Source organism: Rhinopithecus bieti, unplaced genomic scaffold (genome assembly GCF_001698545.2).
Source record: "Rhinopithecus bieti isolate Rb0 unplaced genomic scaffold, ASM169854v2 scaffold_25940, whole genome shotgun sequence".
Classification (NCBI taxonomy): domain Eukaryota; kingdom Metazoa; phylum Chordata; class Mammalia; order Primates; family Cercopithecidae; genus Rhinopithecus; species Rhinopithecus bieti.
This window is the reverse complement of record NW_016811810.1, coordinates 2,776,781-2,791,920: the sequence shown is the minus strand read 5'-3', so window position 1 is coordinate 2,791,920 and position 15,140 is coordinate 2,776,781. Positions and strand designations below refer to the sequence as shown.

Here is a 15,140-nt window from a genome sequence, read left to right as displayed (position 1 = left end):
AAAATGTTAAGAGCACATTCAAGTCAGAGAAAAAGGTCATGTGATTTTTAAAGGGACAAGACTGACACCTGACTTTCTTAGAAGAAACGATGGAACCCAGAAGACAGTGGAAGTGTGCCTTCAAAAAGCTTGAGAAACATAACTAATCTCCAGCTGCACCCTGGAGAAGACGTGCTTCAGAAATAAAGGCAAAGTGAAAACAGTTTTAGAGAGACAAAATGAGAGAACTCCTCGTCAACAGAACCCCCTCAGGTGGAAAAGGAGTGATCTCAGAGATAGCACGTCCCGGAGGAGGGAGTGAGAGACACTGGAAACAGTTGATGTGGTCGTGCCCGGGTTAATGTTGACCATGAAACGGTGATGATGAGGACTGGCGGGCTTCAGATACTGTCAGGTGTGTGCTATTGACAAAATGGCCCAGAAGACAGAGGGGAGGCAAATGGCGTTAAAGTGTCGTGATGTCCTCGCATCGTCAGAGAGGTAACATACACGTTGAAGGCAGACTGAGCAAGCCAAGGATGGGTGCTGCGTTATGTAGTAATATATGCAATCGCTAAGGTAGAAATCAATGAAATACAAAACAGACATACAGTAGGAAAGTTAGCAAAGCCAAAAGAATTGGCTCTTTGAAAGGATTGTTAAACCCCTACAAGATTAATCAGGATACAAAGAGAAAACACAGATGACCAGTGTCAGAGTGAAAACGGGTAGATCATTACCAGTCCTACACATTAAAAAAAGAAAAACATAGGGACGTTATGAACGTCGATAAATTCGACAGCTTTGAGGAAACTTTTTTTTTAGAAAACTGTAATTTACCAAGAGGTACAGAAAGTCTGGGATGTTGAATATTTATTAAAAAATTAAATCCGTAAATTAAAAATATCCCACAAAGAAAACTCTAGACCTCAATAGCTGTATGGGTGAATTCAGTCCCGTATTTGTGCAGTAGCTAGCAGCAGTTTACACACACACACAGAGAGAATACGGCAGGGAGGAAACACACCTTGTCTGCCTCATGAGGCCCCAGTAGCTTGATTCCAGATTCTTACAAGGATCCCAGGAAGGAAAATAACATGCTAGTCTCTCTTATGAACATAGAGACAAAAATCCTAAATATTAGTAACTTCAATCAATCAACGTGTAAAAGGATGATACATCATTATAAAGTGGGGTTGATTGTAGGGATGCAGGGCTGATTTGCATTCAGAGTCTGGGTATGATTCACCACGGAATACAGAAGAAGTGAGGATATGTGTACAGGTTATTTCAACAGATAGGAAAAGCACTTGATACAATTCAACACTCCAGGAGGCTAAAAAAATCCTGGCAAACTAGGAATAGATAAGAATGCCTTTAATCTGCCAGAAGGTATCTTCAAAAACCCTACAGTTAACGTTATACTTACTGAGGAGATGTTAACATCTTTTCTCCTAAGATAGAGAATAAAACGAGGCCATCTAGTACTATTGTTTCTGTTCCCCATTGTGCCAGAAGTCGTCTCCAACGCTGTATGGCATGAAAAACAAAGTAAGATTGAGAAGAAACTGTGTTTCATAGACAGCACGATTATGTCCATGGAAAATCTGAACGCATCTGCAGCGTGCTGTTAGAATTCATCAGTGAATGTGGCAGGACAGGTCAACAGACAAGAAGACATTGTGTGTGCTGGCAAAAGACAGTTTGGAGAGGAAATTTAAAAACTGATGTCATAATTTATTACAATAAATTTCTTCAAAAAATTCTATGAAGAGCAGTTAAGGCCTCTACATTAAAAACTATGCCACATTACTGAGAGGAATGACAGATGACCTAAACCATGCAGGGGATACTGTGTTTACAGAGATATCAGCTCTCACCCAGTGGATGATCTAAACCACGGAGGGGATACCATGTGTATGGAGATGTCAGCTCTCACCCAGTGGATCTGTAGGCTCAATATAATCCCAGTAAAGTTCTAGCAGGTTTTCAGTGTGTGTGTGTGTGAGTGAACTGTCAAGCTGATTCCAAAATGTATATGGAAATAGGAAAGACCCAAAATAGTGAAGGCAATTTTGAAGAACAGCGAAAGAGATTTATACTATCAGGTATTGGAACACACTATAAAGCACAGAAATAAAAACAGTGTGGTGTTTGTGCGAGGCTAGACACACCAGCCCGTGGATGCATCAGCCCGTGGGACGGAGTGAAGACCGGACACAGACCACAGATATGTGGCAGCTGGGTTTGCAGCCGAGGCGGACTGCCCTGCCACAGGAGGTGGGTGATTCATTCAGGGCTTGATACGGATCACTCGGATGTTCGAACTGGAAAAAAAGGACCCTTCACCAACAACTCATCCTGTGCAGAAAGCACTTCCAGCCAGACCACAGACCCACGTGTGAAAGATAAGGCAGTAGCACTCCAGAAGGCTCCATGGGAGGCTCTGTTGATGCCTTCATGGTGAGCAAGTATTTCTTACACAGACGCACAAGTGCCGCCCACAAAGGAGAAGGTAGACACACTTTGTTAAAATTATACCCCAGTAAGAGAGTGCAGCCCACAGCACAGGGGAGGATGTTTGCACAACACGTGTGAAAAGGACTTACATCCTTAATATATAAAGATATCTTACAGATCAACAAGGAAAGGGCAGACAACTCTGCTGAAAAACAGTAAAAGGGCAGCAGCCTTCCACAGGCACCTCACAGAAGAGGATTCCAGGGGGCTCATAAGCCTGTGAACGTGTACTTGGCAACATGAGTTATCAGAAAAATGGCAAAGAAACCCATGGTGGTGTATCACCACACACCACACCCACACAAATAACTAGAGCAAACATGAGTGAGAACCCCTGCAAAAGCCGAGTGTGGGCCTGCGTGCAGGTCGTTGCACCCTCATGCCTTACCGGTGGGGTGTGCCTCTGCATCACCACTTTGAACACTGTTGGAAAATATCTGTCAAGTCCAGCATTTTCTTACCTAGGGTCTTGCAGTTCTGCCCAACAGACATGCATATCTGTGGGCCCTTCATATCCATGAGTTTCACATCCGTGGATTCCACCAATCACAGACTGAAAATATTTTTAAAGAATGGCAGCTGTTCTGAACATGTACAGCCTCTTCTCTTCTTGTCATCGTTTCCGAAACAATACAGTAGAGCAACTATGCTATTTACTACACAGCATTTACATCATATTAAATATTATAGGCAACCTAGAGGTGATTTAAATATATGGGAGGATGTGCGTAGGTTGTATGAAAATATCAAGTCATTTTATATCAGGGACTTGCGCACCCACAGATTCTGGTGTCTGTGGGAGTCCTCGGCCACTCCGTGGAGACAGGACAACTGTGTGTGTTGACAGAAGTCATGTGGGAGAATGCTCATAGCAGCACCCCATGCAGTGGTGTGACCTGGAACCCCGCCCAGTCTTCACCAGCACCGGGAAGCAGCACCTGCTGAATTCATGCCACCGGGGACTCCATAGCAACCAAAAGAGTGAACTGCGGTCACCACGCCCACCGGGGATGCCTCGGACATAATGCTGAGTCCAAGCGGAATTCATGCCACAGGGGACTCTACAGCAGCCAAAGAATGAACTGTGGCCACCACGCCCACTGGTGATGCCTCGGACATAATGCTGCATCCAAGAAGCCTGAGACCCAAGGGGATAGACTGTGGGATGCCATTTCTGTAGTGTTCAGAACCAGGCCCCACCAGTGGACGGCGTCAGAAGTCGGAGCTGGGTTCTTCTCTGTTGGGGGCGTGGGATGACAGGTGCTGGAGGGAGGCCTCGGGAGTCCTGGCCAGTGTCCTGTGTCTTGGCTGGGACGTGTTTCCTTTGTAAGCAGTCAGAGCTGTACTCTTTGCACCTGGCATTGAAACATAGCCGTATTGCCTTTTGGAAGAATTTTCTTTTAAAAAGGTGGGGAGTGGCCAGTAGTGCTTCTGAGAAATCACGGAAGGTTAGATTATTTCTAGGAATTTGCCAGCTATCAATGATGAGATGATATGCAACCCTGTTCAGCAAAAGGACTGTTGCCAAGTTGATGCTGGGCTGACGTAGGGGGACTTGGGGGCTGCTGCTCACAGGCTGGGCAGCCCTGGCAAGGGCAAGGGGCACTGGCTGCCTTCCCTGTCCCCCGCCTGTCTCCCCTGGGTGTGGGGTGGGCAGCTCAGCCTGTCTGGAGTTGGAGATCCTGGCTGTGGTCAGTAGTTTCCAGCTAGGTCGAGGGTCAGTCTCAAACCCAGCTTGGGCTCAACCAGTGAGCAGCACCCCAGTCCCTGGGACAGCGTCAGAGGAACGGCCCCAGTGGCAGATCATGCTCTGTCTCTGCCGTCACCGGCCACCTCAGCCTACATTTCCACCAGGACTTTGTGTGTCCCCAGCCAGGCTGCAGAAGTGAAGATGCGCTTTACTCTCACTGGCTGGCTGGAAATTCCTTAGACACACCTCCCTGCCTGGGGTAAAGGGCTGGGGTCACCCCTTGTCTCTGGGTCCAGTTCCCTTTGATTTAACGTGGGACTCGGGGAAGCATTGCCACAGCCATGTCCGTCCTGACATTCTGGGCTTTGCCTCCGGAGACTCCACCAGCTACACGTTAAAAAAAGAAAAGCGTAGGGACTTTATAAACATCGATAAATTTGACGTTATAAATGTCGATAGAGTCTGTTGCTGCGTGGAGGAAACAATGAACTACCTGGGGTTCCTGAAAAGACACCGCTGCCCCTGTGTGAGCGCCTCTCGCCCTGGCCCCTGCCCTCCCTTGGTTCGGAGTGCATGAGAAAGTGGTCTACTTCCCAGAGCCTTGGAGAGCCTGGGCGCCGGCCTCAGGTCCCTGCTTTCTGAATGCCAGCAGAGCGGAGTCTCTTCCCACGGGAAACCGCGTGCACCCTGTCTCCAGCACTCACGTTAGAGCGTGTCTTCCCTGCTTGTCGGAACAGGGACCGAGGCCCTGAGCCCTGTGGGGAGGAGAAAGCCTCCTTTGTGTGTCTGCCTCTTGAGCTGGAAAACTATCACAGGGCCGTCCCCTCTGCGCTGGCCCCAGCACCTTGCCAGCAAATCCCTAATCCCAGCCTCGGAGCTCAAGACCCAAATTGGGCCTTTGTGCGGAGAATAAAGGAGCGCTTTGTGAGCTTTTCAGGAGGAGGCCGCGGAGGGACCCGGGCATCTAAGCCATCTCTTCCTCCCCTGGCTTTTGTCCTGCACCGCTGGGGAGAGCAGCACCGGGCCCCCGATCCTCCCGCTGCAGAGGTGAGGGAGACCGAGCACCTGTGGGGTCTCCTCTGGCCTGCACCCCAGCCCGGCCGCCTTCCTGGGCATCCACACGGCTTGCACCCCAGCCAGGCCATCTTCCTGGGCATCCACACGGCTTGCACCGCAGCCCTGCCGCCTTCCTGGGCGTCCACGTGGCTCACATCCCCCAGCCCGGCTGCCTTCCTGGGTGTCCACATGGAGCCCCATTTGCACCCCCCTCCCACCCCTGCACCCTCCCCATCCTTCCGAGCTTCCTCCTTCTCCACATGCGGGAGGTGGCAGCAATCCCAAGGCACAGATCCGAGGCAGGTGTCCATGGGTGCCCAGCACCCTCTGCCCGCAGCTCCTGGGGAGCTGTCATTGAAACCCCCAAGTCCAGGGAACGTCGCACAGAACGTCCCGTGGTGCCTTCTCCACCCAGGCGTCTCACCGGCCTGCATTAGCTGGCCTAGAGGGTTTCATCGTAGGAGGGACCACATTTCCTCCGGGCCCCTCGCCTGTGGCTGTTTGTTGTCAGGGCCGAGGGCATGCCCCTGCATCTCCATCCCTGGACATCGCAGCTGGGCTGCCCCAGGGACCTCTTACCTCAACAGTTTACTAAGTTTACCTGGGGCCTTTGACTTTACCCAGGCCATGGGATCCCAGTCAGTGGGGCTGTTGTAGAGCCTGTCACTGTTGGCAGGCGGGAGGCTGTGCTCAATCCTCATGCCGCTCTCCGAGGGCGTGTATGGCCGTGTCCCCCTGGGGGGAGCATCTCTGCCCTGTAGCTCACAGCACTTGGGAGAAGCACAGCTCAGCCTGGTTTCCCACCTGAGTCAGAGTGTGGCATCTTGTGGCATCTGTGCTGTATGCTGCGACCTCACGTGCTTCACCTCGAGCTCTCTGGGCGACACTAGGATGTGCTGAGGTCAGCTCCATTCCCTGGAAGTGAAGCTGGAGGCTCAGGGAAGCTGAGGACCCTCCCTAGGCCCCCAGGAAGTGAGGGGTAGTGTTCCTGAGCCCTCGCACCTCAGGAGAGCCTCGTGCTCAGGGGTTCCTGGTGGAGTGAGGTGTGTGCCTGCTGTGCTCTGCAGCCGTGAGGGGTCAGACCGTGTGGGTGGAGCTTGAGGGGCATAGACCACGGGGCTGTGAGTGCCACTGTCGCCATTCTACAGATGACAGTGAGGCCCAGAGAAGTGCGTGGCACGCCTGGTTCCTCACAGCTGGCACCAGTGCTGGGGCCGGAACCTGAGCCCAGGCTCTTTATGCAAGCACCCCGGAAGCCTAGGGGCTGGAGCCGTAGGAAGGAGGCGTTGGGGTTGCTGGGCCTGGCGCGAGGCCAGCGCCTCCCTGGGCTCCCACCGCCAGGCACTGCTCACTTCCTCCCGCCCACTCCAGGAAGGGGAGGTGATAATTACCACCTTGGACGAGTTGCACTTGTCAACAGATTTTTTAGATCTTTTATTTTATATTCATCTATCCACGTATTTATTTATTTAAAGGCCTGTGCTAGCTTTTACCCGTGTCAGGGTGGTGTGTAGGATGAAGTTGGCTTGGGAAGGAGAACCTGCCTAGGGCAGCCTCACCATCCCACCTGCAGGATGTGGATAAGCTGCCCCTTTAGACGAGGGTGGCCATGCCCACCCTGGAGGGGCCTGAGGAAATGGGAGAAAGGAAGTAGCACCTAACCTCATGCCACATCCCTCCAGAGGTGGCTGGTGCTGTGGCTGTTGGTCCTGTTGTCTCCAGTCTCGTGCCGCGTCCCTCCGGGGGTGCTGGGGCTGTTGGTCCTGTTGTCATCAGCCGTCTCAGCAGAACTGTGGGGACTAGTGAGGAGCCCGCCGTCCCATCCTGGATGCAGTTGCACCAGCAGAGCCCTCCTAGCCTCGTGCCCACCTGGGGTGGCTTCTGCTAGAAACGCAATGAAGTGCTTGTTTGTGGATCCACTGGTTCGGTGCCCAGCCGGGGTCCATCTCTCCGTACTTGGTTGTCACCTGTGCATCTGCTCCAGCTCCAGTCCCCACAATTCTCGGGCCTCAGGAGGTGGGGGCGCTTCACCGGGCCCTGGACATAAATGTGACTCAGCCTGGGCGGTTTTTGGGAGCAGCACCTGCTGGGAAGCCAGGCGGGGCCAGTGACTGCTCTAGAGGAGGTGAGCACCCCCTCTCCCCCGCGAGAAACCTCCCCAGGAGCGCTCACGGCACTTCCTCTGGTTGGGGTCTCTGCACGTGCCCACCCTGAGCTGCACGGTGTGGTGAGGTGGCTTTCAGTTTGGGAAAGGGCAGAAGATGAGCAAGTCTCAGCCTCTGCAGCTTCCTTGCAGGGCGACTGAGGTTATAGTCCCCGAGCACGGGGGAGCTGACAGAGCTGGTCCCATGAGCCAGGCTGCCCTGCAGCCCATGTCCCCAGATGCCCACACACACGAGAGGGGCACAGCAAGAACTCTGGACGTGAGTGGGATGGGTTGGGGCGGCAGCTGTACCCCTGCGGCCCTCCATGCCTAGCACTGACGGGATTCTTCACCATGCCTTGCCTCCTGGCCTGCATGGCCGGCTGCTCTTGGTGGACAGTGCTGTTCCTAGGCACGGTGGAGGCCAGCAGAGTCCAGTGGGGAGAGATGAAGCAGAGAGGCTGCCTGCACCCCACAGGTCTAGCCTGGATTCCCATTCCCAGTCAGTTCCACACATTGTACCCAGATCTCATGTCTAGGATGACAGCTAGGTAGGGCCCTGTACCCTCAGAGGCTAGGAACTGGCAAAGCTGTCCACACTGCCTGAGGGCCCTGATGAGCAGAGGTGCAGTCTGGCTGGGACCCCATACTTAGCGGGGGCCTTTCCCAGACCTGGGAGGGGACCTTGATTGTGTCCCCCAGAGGGCTGGGGAGACATGGGTGGGGACAGGCAAGGGAGGGGGCCTGTGACTGAGTCCCAGGCTCTGGTGTGAGCTGGGCGGCCCCATCCTGAGAGTCCTGTCCCATCAGGGGCTCCGATCCAGGCCCAGCCACTGTGCTCCCTGCCTCACTGCCACAGAAGGCCCGGAGGCATTAGGACAGGCACAGTCCCGCCTCTGTCAGATCCTCCTCTCCAGACATGTGGTGACGCCCACTGGGCCAAGACCAGCGGCCGGGCGAGTCAGCTGGGAGAGCGCCTGCCTGGGCAGGGAGGGTGGTCCCGGGATTTGTGTCGGGGAGCATGTGTGGGCACAGCATGTGTGAAGCTGAGGGGAAGGTGGATCTGGGGGCGGGGCCAAGGCCGCCATGGGTCTGCTCCTGAGGGCTGCAGGAGGCAGCAGCCTGGCCAGGTTTGCTGAATTGCACCTTGGCTGCAGAGTGGCTTAGGTGGCTGTGAACTCCCTGAGTCTCCCGGATGGTGAGTGGGAGGGTCATTATGGTGCCTCAGGAGCATGAGGAGCAAGTAAAGGTAGCGTGGCATCAGTGGGCCTGGCACACGTGGCCCTGTTCGTTTTCAGCCGTCCCCACCGCTGTTGCCTTGTCCTTGCGCTCACCGAACCTTGATGTGTGTCTGAGAGCAGGTGCTGCTGCAGAGCCCCACAGGCTCGCCCTGATTGAGCACAGCGCCAGCTCCCTGCCTTGCTCTGCCTCAGTGTACTCGGCTGTTGTGAAGGCCCCGGCTTCTCCCTGCAGGGTTTCCAGGAAGATCGGGGGCGTGGCTGAGTGGAGTAGGTGTTTGTGGTGAGACTGGGCCTGACCAGGCTGCCGCCTCGGTTTTCTGCTCTGCTCATTCTCAGTGCCTTTTCCTGTCTGCCTTTTTCCCTCTCACACACACAATGTCACATGGTCACACATCCCACAATCACACAGGCACTCTCAGTCACGCACACAGCTTCCTAAGGTGAAGGCAGCCCCGCTGGCATGGGTAGGGCAGGTGGGGGGCACTGCGGCCTCTTGACGGGAGGGGAAGGAAGGGCTGCGGGGTGGGATTGCCACTATTGTCGCGTTTTCAGTTCAGTATGAACGTGTGCACCAGGAGGTGGCGGCTGCAGCATGGACCCTTCCTGCCTCCTGCCCACCCTCCCCTCTGCCAGGTGCTCCCAGGCCCCTACACCTCCACTTGGGACCTGACGTGGGGGACTGATGACACCAGGGACTGACGTCTGCGGTCTTTCCCAGGTGACTGGCGCCAGGGAGGCCCAGATTGATGCCCAGTGACAGGCTCATGGCCGTAGAAGGCCCCACCTCAGACTAGTGTCCCCTCAGAGAGCACCATTTTGTTGAATTTCCAAATGAGGCAAATAAATTAACAAGGAATGAAAACAAATTCCAAAAACCTCTCAGGCTTGCTCCCCACGGCTGTCATGGGAGGGCAGGTTCCTGTGGGTTCCTGCAGGTGCATCTGTGCCCTGCCTGCAGTCCCACCTCATCTCTGAGCCCCGCGCTGCAGCCTCTGCCCCTGGCTCGGAAACTGGCTCCTTGATGGGGCCTGCATTGGGCTCACAGCCCCCAAAATGAAGAGGTAGAATTTGTGTTTATGTGCATAGGGGCACTTTTCTGGGGGTCCACAAAGGGGCCTGTGACCCCCAAAAGCTGGGAACGCGAGGTAGACTGTGTGCTCTCTGGGGTCAGGGCCACGTTTTGCTCTCCTGTCCTCTCTCTGGCCAAGGACGGGGTAATCCTGGCTTGGCATGGGGGTCGTAGGGCTCACGAGCTCTCCTTGCAGACAGGCCTGGGATGATCAGAGTTGGGGGCATGTGCCAAAAGGTGGGAACCAGTGTCCACTCGCCTGTGACCCTGGCCCACTGCTCACAGTAGCCCCAGCTCCTCTCCTGCCCTCACAGTGTGCACGGCGCTGCCCAGAGCTCTGGGGGCCCGCAACTCCCAGAGGTGTGGGAGGCTGGGGCCTAGCATCTGTAGCCTCATCTCATCTTGAGACAGAGCTGTGTGGCCTGCTCAGAGCCATGGGAAGACTTGGCCTTGGGGCGTGGTGGTAATGGGGGTTGTCAGTGCTAACAAGGTCTGGGCCTGGGGCGTGGTAGTAATGGGAGGGGTCAGTGCTAACAAGGTCTGTCTGTCATCAGCAGAGTCCCCAGGCCCCGTTTGCTGAGCTGGCTGATGATGAGAAGATCTTTAATGGGAGTGACAACATGTGGCAGGGCCAGGAGCAAGCGCTGCTCCCGGACATCACTGAGGAGGACCTGGAAGCCATCCGACTGCGAGAGGAGGCCATCCTGCAGATGGAGGTGAGGCTGGCGTGGGCAAGCGTGCTCACTCTCCATGCTCCACATGTGGAGGCCAGGGACCAGGGGAGCCCAGGTGCCAGCCCTGCTGCACCATTGCTTACCCTCGGCCTGGTGGCGCTGGAACTAGGCCTCCATGGCCTTGCCCATTCTAACCACCTCTCTCTGGCCATCTGGTCCAATAAGGGAGAGATGGGAGTCTGGGAACCCCCTCCCCATTCCCTCCTTCCTGGGTTTCCCTAATAGGGCGCAGCCCTCCGGCCAGGAGCCGGGGTATATGCTGGGGTAGCCTCTCAATCACCATGGTCATTTCCTTTGCTGTGTGGTTAGATTTCCAGGAGGCTGTTTGGCTCTAATGAAGATGATTTGGTGCTTAATGCAGTTCCCAGTAACTTTTTTTTGAAAGGTTGAATAGATTGCTTAGAACTGAACCTGCAATTTGGTGGTACTACCAGCAGGTGGTGGGGTGTGCTGTCGGGGTGCAACTGTAGGGTGTGGACATTGGATGCTGATTATTCTTCATTTCTTTAACGTTTACACATGTATAATATCTGCTGCCAAATGTATCTCTAGCCCATGGTTAATCTTCTTGAGACAGTTGCTAAAACAGAGTATCCCAAGAGGCACCTGAGTCTGGGCCTGCATGTGTGCACGTGTGTGTGTGCATGTGTGTTCGTGCATGTGTGTGCGTGAGTGCATGCATGTGTGAGTGCGTGTGATGCACGTGAGTGCATGTGTGTGTGTGTGCATGCATGTGTGAATGTGTGTGCATGTGTGTATGAGTACATGCATGTGTGAGTGCATGTGTGTACATGTGTGTATTGTGCACGTGTGTGTATGCTTGTATGTGTGCGAATGTGTGTGTGCATGCATGTGTGTGTGTGTGTGCATGCATGTTTGAGCCTCTTCTCCCTTGATGCCTGAGTGTACATAGAACACATCAGTCAGGCAGCGTGGTGGGGACACGCTCTGTTGGCAGTGGGATCCGAGCCTCTGTGTGTGACCTTGAACATCCTTCCCTTCTGGCCCCTCATTTGCAGAAGGTGCTAGGACCTGCCCACTCTGAAGCTCCCAGGGGCTGGGTTTCTGGAGCAAATGTCTGCCTAAGAGCTGACTCTTCCAGAAAAGAGGAGGCCTGGCAGTAAGTCAGCTAAGTCACTGAGTTAGGACCTGTGGCTAGTTCTGCTCTCTCAGGAAGCAGGCCATCCACTCTCAAAGGAAGGGAATACCCCACAGTGCTGGGGCTCAGTCCCCTTCTCCCTTGCCCCTTACTTCTGTGGCCCGCCACCTCCCTGCCTCTGCTGTGGCAACCCCCTACTTTGGCCTGGTGGAGGAGCGCCCATTTCTCAAGACCTGTGTTTGGGGCCCCCGCCGCCTCTGTGAGGTGTCCTCCCCTTTACCCTTTCCTGTCCTTGGGCTCCCCAGAGAGGAAGGCGCCAGCTCTGGGCCTGTGGCCCTGGCAGGTGGCTGCTTTGGGGGCTTCTCTCTGGAGCTGAACGAGCCCTTTGCTGCTGCTGAGATGCTCCAGAGAACCACCTGAAGCACAGAGATGGTTTCCATCCCTCTCTGCTGGTGCGGCAAGGCCCACTGTTCCCAGGGAAGCAGAGAAATGGGCGCTCAGGAGCTCTTCCAGGAGCACTACCCCGAAGGCTTCACATCCAGAGAGGCAGATGGACCTGCTTCCCCTTTGCACTGGAATCAGATCCTCCTGGGAAGGTCCAGTCTCAGCCCTCCCTGTGGGGCATAGAGTGGCGTGAGGAGAGAGGAGGCGCTGCTTGTTGATGAAGTCCAGGGAGTGGAGGCTGCTCACAGAAGCTCATTCTGCCAGAGAGCCCAAACCCCACACAGGGCTGCGGGCATGAGGAGGCCGTTAGAGGGCAGCATCCCGAGAGAGGCGTGGCTCCTGCGCAGTGGGACTGGCCCACCTCCAGCCTCCTGGTGCTCACTCCGCAGCATTCCCGTGTGGCGCCTTTACCCAAGGGGCTGGCTTCTCCCTGTCCTGGCCTGGGAGTCCTGCTCCCAGGGTCTGGTGAGGGCTTGTGCCGGTGCAGCCACCCCAGGATGGGGTTCAGAGGAGTGGAGGCTGGGGCTGGCTGCCCCTCCTGCGATCCTCTGTGTGAGGGCCTGTCCATCCAGCAGTCCTGGCCCCAGGTTCCCTCTGGTGCTCTGTGTGGTGAGTGTGGGCCAAGCAGCGGCCTTTCCTGGGGCAAGGGCGCCCCATGTGGAGGCCACTGCAGTCGTCCAGCTCAGAGATGGAGAGGCCTGGGTCAGGGCGGGAGAAAAGCTGGTGCTCTGGGCTAAACTGAATTCACTCAAGGGCCTGGGCTTATGTCTAGACCAGAGGACCCAGGTGGCCCGGGCTTTGCCTGTGGCCCTCGGAGCCCCTCACAGCTCAGCACTATGCGGAGGGCGGGTAGCAGGGGGGAGTAGGAGTGGTGCTGAGTGGGAAGGCCCCATGGCCAGCCTGGCCCTCCCAGCCTCAGTTTTTTTGTCTGCAGCATGGGGGTGACACAGCGGATGTGGATCCTCATGCCAGCAAACAGCAGGCGCAGGACAGAGGGTGACGGGGTGGGAGTCGTTCTTGGAAGGCATCCGCACATCTCACTGCATCACTCCCCCCCTTGGTCTCTGAAAACGGGAAAAACAAAATGCAAATTGTCATTAGCCTTTAGGAAGCCCTCCCCCGGGTCTGCAGCAGGTCCCGGTGACAGGAGCTCCAGCGTGATGCGTGAAAGGCTGTGACGCAGCAGAGGTCCCACGTGCCAGGCCTTGCAGGCCCGATTGCTCTGGGGCCGTCTTTGCAGCCTGCACAGGGCTCGGGAGGTGGGCGGCAGAGTTTTGTGGAACTGTGTTACGTACCTCGGCTCCTGCAGCCCTTTCCTGTGGAAGCTGGCACCCTCGTCCCCTCAACTCTCCTCCCACATTCACTGGGGGCTTTGGGATTTGCAAGATATTATAGGTTCAGAAGTCCCCTAGGGCAGACTTGGGGTCTGAGAGAGAGCCCCCTTCGTGGCCAGCCCTCAATGACTAGGTGGCTAGTGGGGTTGTGAACACGTGGGGCAGCTGAGGCCCGGGGAGGGGAAGCAGTGTCACAGCAGCGGGCCATGTTGCGCGATTGCTGGTGCCCGCCCTCCGCCAGTGTCACAGCAGCGGGCCAGTGTTGCGCGATTGCTGGTGCCCGCCCTCCGCCAGTGTCACAGCAGCGGGCCAGTGTTGCGCGATTGCCGGTGCCCGCCCTCCGCCAGTGTCACAGCAGCGGGCCATGTTGCGCGATTGCCGGTGTCCGCCCTCCGCCAGTGTCACAGCAGCGGGCCATGTTGCGTGATTGCCGGTGCCCGCCCTCCGCCAGTGGCTAACCAGCGGGCCAGTGTTGCGCGATTGCTGGTGCCCGCCCTCCGCCAGTGTCACAGCAGTGGGCCATGTTGCACGATTCCCGGTGCCCACTCTCCGCCTTGCTCCTGGTTTCCTTGAGCGTCCTCGGCTCCTGTCAGGCAGGGTGCGGAGCGGGGTTGTGTTGGGGGCTCCTGTCCACCAGGACAGATGGCCCCGCCCAGCATCCGTTTCCTTTGTCCTCCTCCCAGCATCGTCCTTGGGACAAAACAAAGGGCCAGGCTGGGGACATGCTGTCCAGGCTTTAGGCCCGTGTCCACTCACTGGCTGGGTGACCTTGAACTCCAAGTGGCCTCGGTCGTTTCATCTGTGAAGTGGGCAGGTGGAAGGACGCTCTCTGTCCTCAGGGACTTGCCAGCTGGGGCAGCCCGTGTGGCCGTAGGCAGAGTGTAGCCAGCTGGGACGGCGTAGGCAGAGTGTAGCAGGCCCTGTGGGATGTCTGCAGGCCCTGTGGAGGTGACAGCCCATCAGAGGACCCGCGGGGTGCCGTGTGGCTGGCTTGAGAGGCCTGGAAGTGACTGGGCAGGAGACAGTGGAGAGTGGGCCAGCCTCAGTTCTGGGCAGTGACCTTGGCACTGTGGCCCCCCCAGGCCTGGTGCCATTGGATTCTGAGTTAGGGTGTCCTGCCCCATCCTGGGGAGCCTGTCAGGACCGCCGAGACTCACCCTGAGGACCCCTGCTGGCTTCCATGTGCCCCTGAGCACCCTGCCCCTTTCTGAACATTGTGGCTTCCATGGCGTGCCCTCCTCAGGGAGACCCTCCGCACTGCCCTCCACTGTCCTAGCTCCCTGTCCGCCTCCCACGGGGAGTCTCTGGTTGGTCCCTGCCCCGACAGATGGTGAGCGGCCCTTGCCTGCCTGGGGTCAGCCCCATACCCAGAGCCTGGAGTAGTGCGCTCCACAGCAACTTGCCGGTACTTGTGGAACCAACGTGTCAAACTGGTCAGTGCCTGCAAAGACAGTGACTGCCCTTCCCCCAGTGACCCCTCCCTCTCCCATGACAGTGACCACGTCCCTCCCCATGACAGTGACCACGTCCCTCCCCATGACAGTGACCATGTCCCTCCCCATGACAGTGACCACCTCCCTCCCCATGTCAGTGACCACCTCCCTCCCCATGACAGTGACCACCTCCCTCCCCATGACAGTGACCATCCCTCACCCCATGAGTCACCACCCCTCCCCGACAGTGACCACCCCCCTCCCCTATGACCACCCCCTACCCCATGACAGTGACCACGTCCCTCCCTCATGGCAGTGACCACCCCTCCCCCATGAGTCACCACCCCTTCCCCATGACAGTGACCACCCCTCCTCCATGCGTCACCACTCCTCCCCCA

The 15,140-nt window shown here is 56.5% G+C and overlaps 1 protein-coding gene across 12 annotated transcripts in view; it reads left to right on the top strand.

The window, feature by feature from the left end:
• Nucleotides 1-15,140, top strand: part of TSNARE1 (t-SNARE domain containing 1) — a 99,563-nt gene that overhangs the window by 57,293 nt on the left and 27,130 nt on the right. For 10 of the 12 annotated variants that reach the window (XR_001889753.1, XR_001889754.1, XR_001889755.1 and 7 more), the window contains one exon: nucleotides 10,253-10,414. Coding sequence is in view for 9 of the 12 variants with exons in the window: in XM_017895142.1 (XP_017750631.1) it covers nucleotides 10,253-10,414 (162 nt within the window). In the remaining 3 variants the exon portion in view is untranslated. The remainder of the gene's footprint in view (nucleotides 1-10,252; nucleotides 10,415-15,140) is intronic. The other 2 variants (XM_017895143.1, XM_017895149.1) reach the window with 1 other exon arrangement.